Consider the following 8,501-nt stretch of genomic DNA (forward strand, 5'->3'; position numbering starts at 1 on the left):
TACCCACCGAACTCCCTCCCTTATCTCCACCTCCCTCCATTGTCTCTATCCACCCGAACTCCCTCCCTCGTCTCTACCCACCGAATTCTCTCCCTTGTCTCTACCCATCTGAACTCCCTCCCTTGTCTCTACCTCCCTCCCTTGTCTGTACCCACCTGAACTTCTTCCCTTGTCTCGACCTCCCTCCCTTGTCTCTACCCACTGAACTCCCTCCCTTATCTCCACCTCCCTCCATTGTCTCTATCCACCCGAACTCCCTCCCTCGTCTCTATCCACCGAATTCTCTCCCTTGTCTCTACTCATCTGAACTCCTTCCCTTGTCTCTACCTCCCTCCCTTGTCTGTATCCACCTGAACTTCTTCCCTTGTCTCAACCTCCCTCCCTTTTCTCTACCCACTGAACTCCCTCCCTTATCTCCACCTCCCTCCCTCGTCTCTATCCACCGAATTCTCTCCCTTGTCTCTACCCATCTGAACTCCTTCCCTTGTCTCTACCTCCCTCCCTTGTCTGTATCCACCTGAACTTCTTCTCTTGTCTCAACCTCCCTCCCTTGTCTCTACCCACCGAACTCCCTCCCTTATCTCCACCTCCCTCCATTGTCTCTATCCACCCGAACTCCCTCCCTTGTCTCTACCCACCGAATTCTCTCCCTTGTTTCTACCCATCTGAGCTTCTTCCCTTCTCTTTCCCTCCACCCCTTGTCTCTACCCACCTGAACTCCTTCCCTTGTCTCTACCTCCCTCCCTTGTCTCTACCCACCGAACTCCCGCCCTCGTCTCCACCTCCCTCCATTGTCCACCGAACTCTCTCCTTTGTCTCTACCCACCCAAACTCTGTTGCTATCCCACCATTTCCCTTCCCCCTTTCTAGTTCCTCTTTAGTGACGGAAAAGAAACATATATTTTCAAATTAAAATTAGTTTATTTTTAACATCAATATAATTTCAATTTTTATTCTTTGGGGTCTGGGGAATTCCCAGCATTGAGATAGCCATCTATTGGCTATCTGCCTCAACCGGAGTTGTGGTTGTAGTATCAGCTGCTTCGCTGCTGGCCGGTTCCTCTTCGAGGGGCTTCACCTCTTCCTTCTCGGCCACCGCTGGCTCCTCGGCCGCTGCTGCCTCGTTGGCCACCTCAGGCTCCTCAGCCGCTGCTGCCTCGTTGGCCACTGCAGGCTCCTCGGCCGCTGCTGCCTCGTTGGTCACTATTGGCTCCTCGGCCACGGCTGCCTCGTTGGCCACTATTGGCTCTTCGGCCACGGTTACCTCCATGGCCACTGTTGGCTCTTCGGCCACGGCTACCTCCATGGCCACTCTCGGCTCCTCCTCGACCACTGCTGCCTCCTCTACAGCTGGTGCGGCTGCTGGTGCCTCTGGTGCCGCTGGCGCCACAGGTGTCTCTGGCGCTGCTGGTGTTGCTGGTGCCTCAGGTGCCACTGGCACCTCTGGGGCCGCTGCGGCGGCTGCTGCGGGTGACTCTTCCAGCACAGGTGACTTCTTGGCCGCTGATGATTTTTTGGCCTTCTTCGCCGCAGGAGGAACAACTTCCCCTGCATCCTTCTTCGTGGAAGCCTTTTGGGAGCGTTTGCCACGCTTGTTGGTCTTCACCCCCTGTAATGATAAGATACAACAGAGTTAGTTAATGTAGAATGAAGTCAAGTTAAGCAAGTAAAGGGGATTTCGTCAAAAAGGTGAAGGTAGATAAGGGGCAGGGTGGGTCATCTTACCTTGCAAAGGATGCCGGGGGGATAAAGTTTGTAGGCTGCTTTTGTCTTTACTCGCATGACAGGTTGAGCCTCTTCCTGAGAGCCAGAGGACGATATCGGGTTGTCCATTTCTGGCACGATCTCCTTCGACTTCTTACTAGCTTTCGCTACCAACAGGTTTAGGTTGTTGCTACCTCGAGAGATAAGCAGCAACTGCCTGAGCAGTGAAGGCCACACCCTTAAAGTCTGATTCGTCAACAGGTTCTCAGCCAATAGTAGGTGAGCTCGTGATCAGACGTCACAAAGTATAGCTATGATGAACCAGAGTGTCCGGTGAAGGAGCATACAGCAGAATGTACCACTTCTGACACTCATGGGGAGGGAGAGATGGATACTAAGAAGGCAAAGAGAGTCTAGTTTTAGAAGGAGGCTTCCCCTTCAACAACCCCAAGGCAACTTCTTCATGCGATCCTTCTTCATATATCCACTTAGTTATAGTAGAACATATAATCGAGCATTTGGTTTTCCAAGTTCTTCTTTAAGTTTCTCCCTGCTCAATGGTTTAGTCCACTATGTCTACCTTAGTCTTTGGCTAGTAACTTGAATGTCTTCTCTAAAATCATTCCCAAGTATCCTTGGTATATTTGAATATCAGTAGCTACATCAATCATGTACCCACCTGTGTGATACCAAATATCTAGTTTCTCACCAGGAAGCTACTCACATCTACCCACAGAGCATTTTGTTCTGCCTACCCCACCTTCTTACATAGACTTCCCATGTTCTCTTCCAGTGTCAAGCTTAGTGATTGTACCTTAATACCTTATACTTCTTTTTCTACATCCCACCATATGTAGCCTATGTACCAAAACCTAGCCTTGCTGTCTATGTCTTGTAGTAGCTACCTCTAGGATTCTTTGGGGTCCAAATATGTTGCCCTCTCTAGTCCCACCATTAAGTCGTATAGCCAACATCGAGCCTCCCACCTCTATTGTTCCTCGATTGAATACCAGGGTTGTTCCTATCCATATCTACTTACAAGACCCTTTCCAACATCTATGCCACACTTTATACATAGACTTCCTGGTCCTCCTGCATGGTCTGGCCTGTTGAATATGTGCTGCTGTACTGGCACCAGCCCAGTCCATACTCAGTCTCCTCATGTCTTCTTCCCATGTCTAGCCTGTTCTACATGACCCACACTACCAATGTACAAACTACAATGTAACAGATTTAACCTATGTACCACAAACAATTCCCAATCCTAGCCTCCATGCTACCTTGGCTTGTAATAGTGAGTTTTGGGCTTCAATATGATCCCTAATTCAGTTCCAGCCTAGTCTGAATACCTCTCTCTGTGATATAGACAACATATAGTCTCATACCAGGTATTAATTACCCCAGGTATGCATGTACATCATCAACCCACAGGATAACCATCACTTTTCAATAGCCCTCTGCTAGGGGTGGAGGCTCCTTTGCTACTCTCCCATCTATTCTGAAATATTGATAGACTGTCTTTTGAAGATCTTCTACAGGCAACCATTGCTACAATGAGAGTTCATGAGGACAGTAGTCCTATTATGTCAAGAAAACATAAAATGATTGGTTTGACAATAGGGATGCCTTAGCAGAAGTTCAATGAAGAAATATGATATTGGGTTAAGAATTCAGGAGTTACCTGTAAATGACTTGTATTCTAATATTAAGAATCAAAAATATGATATAAGTTTATGAATAATAAATTATAATAATTTCTTCTTTATTTCTTCTATGGAATTTTCTTTTCCAACTTTATTCTGGCATAATTTAGAATATTTCTACATCATTTACCATGTGAAATGTCAATGTTCTAAGTGAAAAATGTGGCTTATTTAAATTAAAATGTTTTTGAGGGACAATGTTAGTTATTGTCCTATTGCTGTGAGGAGACACTGTGACCAAGATAAATATAAGAAAAATCCTTTATTTGGAGGCTTGTCCACAGTTTCAAATGGTTCATGCATGATCTTCATAGGGGTGAAGTTGCAAGTTGGAGAGTGATAGAAGCCAGAAAATCATGATGCTGGAATGGTAGCTGAGAGCTCATATCTGATCTGTAGTTTTCAAGCAAGACATAGAAAGAGACTTAGCCTGGCATGTGCTTTTGAAGCCTCAAAACCTACTCCCACTGACACAGTTCCTCCAAAATCTACTCTATATCTATTCCAACAAGATAACCTTCCTAATCCTTCCTGAACAATTTCACTTACTCAGGAAGAAGCATTCAAAGATATGAGCTTATAAGGGCCTTTCTCATCACCACAGGTAATAAGAATCACAGTCGATTCTTATTGGATTTGAGGTATTAAAAATATCTCAATTCAGAATTGGAGTGAATTTTATAATGCATTGTGGATTGATTTATATTTTTTATGTATGTGTTTGTTTCAGGCCAGAGCTGTTTGATTGGGATAGTGTGGTTTCGCAGCAGTCAGCCACCCAAAGACTGGAACATGCCTTCAACATTGCAAAATGTCAGTTAGGCATAGAAAAACTTCTTGATCCTGAAGGTTGGTAGATTTCTAGACTGCCTTAATTTTCATTATAGTTTATCTTTTCTTGCTTGTTGTCTTATACCGACTTTACATTTCTATATAGTAAACACAAAATTAAAAAAATATGCACAATGAGGCCTTACCACAACAAGAAGAAAATATAGAAAAACATGTAACAATATTATCCTATGTTCTGATAAAATGAAAAATGCTATTGTCTATCCTAGATTTTAAGTTGACATATAAATGTAGTTCTCAATTTCAGAAGAACTTAGTATGTGATCATATTAGGTAATTTCTACTGTTAATATAATTTGACTATAGCTGAAAGATTCAAACAAAAGACAGACTGGTAAGAAAATACAAAATAAACCATCTTGGATGATATAATCCAAGGAAGAGTAAAGATGCTCCGTAGGTAGATAGAATAATTTATTGGTGGCCTCAAACTACTGGTCTTCCACTGAGAATAGAAAAGAGTAACTGTTGGAGAATTATACCCATTTTTATATTATAGTCGCCCATGTTTATTTGTAGTTGCTATGAATTTATGTAGGCTGTTAAGATTTATCAACAACTCCATGCCTTTGCTAAAAGCAATTAACAGTTGGAGGCAGTTAATGGAGGTAGTTGGCCTGATTAACTGAAATCAGCCTTAGTTTATTCCCTGGGAATGAGGAATATAGGATTCTCTTGCCCAACAACAAACTTAATGTTTACCTTAACATAGTCCTTCTATTTAGGACATTCTCACAACACAACAATTTATGGAGAGCACTTTATACCAAATAAATGTCTGGTATTGCCTAATGAACCAAAAGCAGTGGTGGTGGGGGAGGGAGGGAGGGAGGGAGGGAGGGAGGAAGGGAGGGAGAGAGAGAAGAAGGGAGGGAGAAGGAGGGAGGTGACAGAGAGAGGAAAGAGAGAGAAAGATAACCGAAGTGAGGACTCACTAGGACTAGGTAATTATTCTTTGGGTACTGTTAAAGCTGGATGAGGTTATATGGTTACATTAACTGTTGATTATATTGTTACATTAACCAAGATGGAGGCCAAGTCACAAGACTGCTTCCATCTTGATGAGTTCATAATCCAAGATGGCAACAAAGCAGATGGTTACATTTTCTAACAGTGAACCCAGTTCCCTGATAATGTGAGCCCATCAACTCTCAGGCATAGGTTAATGTCAGATTCATACATAATACCTATTAAATACAGACATTTAGAGGCTTTAACTGAAAGAAAATTTTGTTACTTAGAAAGGATAAAGGTAAAAGCATTTTTGTCTTATTTTAGTGGGTATGTGGGTAGGGTCCGAATTAGCAAAATAAGTAAACAGAAGAAGAAATAGATAGTCTTAACTCAGAGGAGCAGAGTATCTCTATTCAGTTTCATGATTTTGTCAAATACCTTCTAGGGTGAAGGAGACAAGATAACTATCCTTTAATTCTATTTCAAAACAGTAGTTGGCCTCTCTCATATTGAACATCAAGGAAGTGTCAGATAAGGATAAGAACTTATCCAACACTCCATCTGTCTCCACACAGAGAGCAATTTTACAAATTTCACAAAGAATGCCCCTGTTTTATAGAGAGATGATAATAAAATTAACCCCCTGTGCCAGTATGGAGTAAGGGTGTAGGCAACTCATCTCTTAAATTTCCTGTTCCCTTATGGTTTGGCCTAATTTTTGATCTGAAGAGGTGGGTGATCCCCAAAGAAATCCCCAATGACAAACAAAGTAACATATAACATGACATAAACTGCTCTTGATTCAGTTCATTTTCTTTGGCACTTAAAGAATTAAAAGTCAAGAAGGTATTAAGAACAGCATGCAGTATCAGAGACATTTCAAAAGTAACAAATACAAACAGCAGTTTAAGAAAATCAATTCCAGCCGGGTGGTGGTGGCACATGCCTTTAATCCCAGCACTTGGGAGGAAGAGACAGGCAGATTTCTAAGTTCGAGGCCAGCCTGGTCTACAGAGTGAGTTCCAGGACAGCTAGAGCTACACAGAGAAACCCTGTCTCGAAACCCCCCCCCACAAAAAAAAAGAGAGAGAGAGAGAGAAAGAAAATCCATGGGGACAAGGACCACACTCAAGCAGGAAGTACAAAGAGATTATGACCTTCTGCAAAGCATAGGACAATCTCAGAAAGCTGGAAATCCAGTCATGTCTCAAGTGCTTGCATTTGCCCAACTCTAGTAGTTTTTCTTACCTAATTTAGCCTTGTTCAGTTTTTAGACAGTTAGGATGGTTGAGTGAAAAGTGTATTTTACACACATGCCCTGCTCTAGCCTTGAACATATAGAGCCAGTCCACCAGCAGGAGGCTTACTGGAAGAAAACAAAGACAATTGTTTTGAGCTGTTAGACTTTTTTATCTCAAGTAAGGAAGGTGAAGGAGAAGCTATATTGTGAGCTTGACCCCTTAAGTTTTTCCTGAATTTGTGATTTGATGAATTGTGTGAAATCTAAGAGAAATTTCAGACAAGAAACAAAATCCCAGAACATGACTCAGGCTAGGGGTCTTGATTGGGTTAATTTTCTCCTTAAATTAAAGAATTATATGATTAGAAAACTTTAATCACAACAGGTAGTAGCAGAGACACTTCAAAATTAACAAGTACAAATAATAGTTTTATACAAGGTATCTTCTACTATTAAGGACCACATAGTTGCAGGAAGTACACAGATAAAGTGTCCCTCTGCAAAGCACAGGGCAAAGTCAAAAATCTAGAATCACATCTCAGGGGCTGGCATTTCTAGTCTGTAGGAGTTTTTCTCCCCTAATTTATACTGGACAGTTTTTAGACAGAATGGTTGACTGAGTTGCATCTGATATAAGTATATCCTACTCAAGCCTTGAACTTATGAAGTCGATATATCAGCAGCAGAAATACTGTCAAAAATCAAAGGTTGATTTCTTTCATTCAACGATACGTCTCTCTAATACCTAGTCCCTAAGAACTTAGATATTACTACTAAGGCTGGAAGAGGCCTGGGAATACTGGATGCTCCTAATTGTTATTACTTGACCAAGGGTAGAAGAATAGGGTGTCAAAGCCCAGGGTCCCTAGAGGAGTGTTCATCTACAGGGCCTTGATAAACCTTAACTGATAGCAAGGATGCAGAATAAGGGACAGCAATGACATCACATTTTTGACCTACCCATCACTTCTGTCCTTATCTGCATGACTAAAGGGAATGAGTCTAACTCCTAGTCTCTCAGTTTGGTACATTAGTTACCCCATCTCCACTCTAACTTCTCACATATCTCCTCTGTTTTCCACTCACAATATCATATCGTTCCCTAATTTTTAGTTGGTTTGGAATTATTATACTCAGCCTATTGCCCAAACCAGGTTTAGAGAAAAAAATGCCAACAGGTAAACTAAAAGCATCAAGTTAGATAGAAAGAAAAAAAAAGTTAATGTTTCAATGGCCACATTGGGAAGAAGGAAGTACAGAAATTGAATCTCTCAAGGTAACCTTTGGTTTCCTGAACTGATATTAAAGTTTAAAAAGACAGCCTAGGATATAGACATGTAAATAAGATCCCTGTTCAATGTGCACTCAAAGATGTGGAGTTCTCTGCTTTATCGATCCTGTAGGGTGCCATGACAAGTTGTTATGATTGTATGATATCTTGTTCAGGAAAACAAGTTTACGTCTGCCTGAGCATGAGATTCCTAGAGAGAACACATAAAGAGTAGTTCGCCTCTCTAATGTGGAATATCAAGGAAGTGTCAGGATAAGATATACAAGAACTTATTCAACATTACATCTGTCTCCTGACAGAGAGCAATTTTATAAATTTTGCTTAGATGCACCTCTAATAGGCACCTGGGTCACTTTCCTAATGAACAGTGTGATGTCCCTTTATTCTGGAGACTTAAGAAATTAGTACAGTTTGAAGTTGTCTTTACTGGTCTCTCGTTACTGAACAGGTTAACTGACTTCCTAGGGTACAAAGACAGCATTAAGTCTCAGGAGATCCTGTTTGTACGAGAGATGATCATAAAATTAACCCTTGCAGCAGGATGGAAGGAGGGTGTAGGCAACTTATCTGTTAAATATCCTGTCCCATTATGGTTTGGCCTGATTTTTGATCTGAAGAGGATGGTGCTCCCCAGAAAATTCACAAATGAGAAGCAAAGTAACAATTAACATGACAGAGACTAGTTGTCCTGACTTAGTTCATTTACTCTGGCAGTTAAAGCATTAGAAGTCTGGAAGGAAACAGTAACAACATGCAG

The 8,501-nt window shown here is 41.8% G+C and overlaps 2 protein-coding genes across 2 annotated transcripts in view; one reads left to right on the forward strand and one right to left on the reverse strand.

Moving 5' to 3' along the window:
* The window catches only part of Dmd (dystrophin), a 2,056,279-nt gene that overhangs the window by 497,172 nt on the left and 1,550,606 nt on the right, over positions 1-8,501 (forward strand). The window contains exon 7 of the mRNA XM_031364700.1: positions 4,138-4,256. Within this exon, the coding sequence (XP_031220560.1) occupies positions 4,138-4,256 (119 nt within the window). The remainder of the gene's footprint in view (positions 1-4,137; positions 4,257-8,501) is intronic.
* On the reverse strand, positions 916-1,954 carry LOC116086610 (testis-specific gene A8 protein-like). The gene is made up of 2 exons (XM_031364813.1): positions 1,726-1,954; positions 916-1,609 (listed from the first exon to the last, which is right to left on the reverse strand). Exons 1-2 carry the CDS (start codon positions 1,831-1,833, stop codon positions 995-997), a joined length of 723 nt encoding a protein of 240 aa, XP_031220673.1. The 5' UTR covers positions 1,834-1,954; the 3' UTR covers positions 916-994.

This window comes from Mastomys coucha, chromosome X (genome assembly GCF_008632895.1).
Source record: "Mastomys coucha isolate ucsf_1 chromosome X, UCSF_Mcou_1, whole genome shotgun sequence".
In the NCBI taxonomy this organism is placed as follows: Eukaryota; Metazoa; Chordata; class Mammalia; order Rodentia; family Muridae; genus Mastomys; species Mastomys coucha.

Bases quoted from the DNA above. Each gene is read 5' to 3' on its own strand.
- LOC116086610 (XM_031364813.1), bottom strand. From the start codon at position 1,833: ATGGACAACCCGATATCGTCCTCTGGCTCTCAGGAAGAGGCTCAACCT. The intron at 1,610-1,725 runs GTAAGATGACCC...TTATCATTACAG, and splicing joins CCCCCGGCATCCTTTGCAAG to GGGGTGAAGACCAACAAGCG.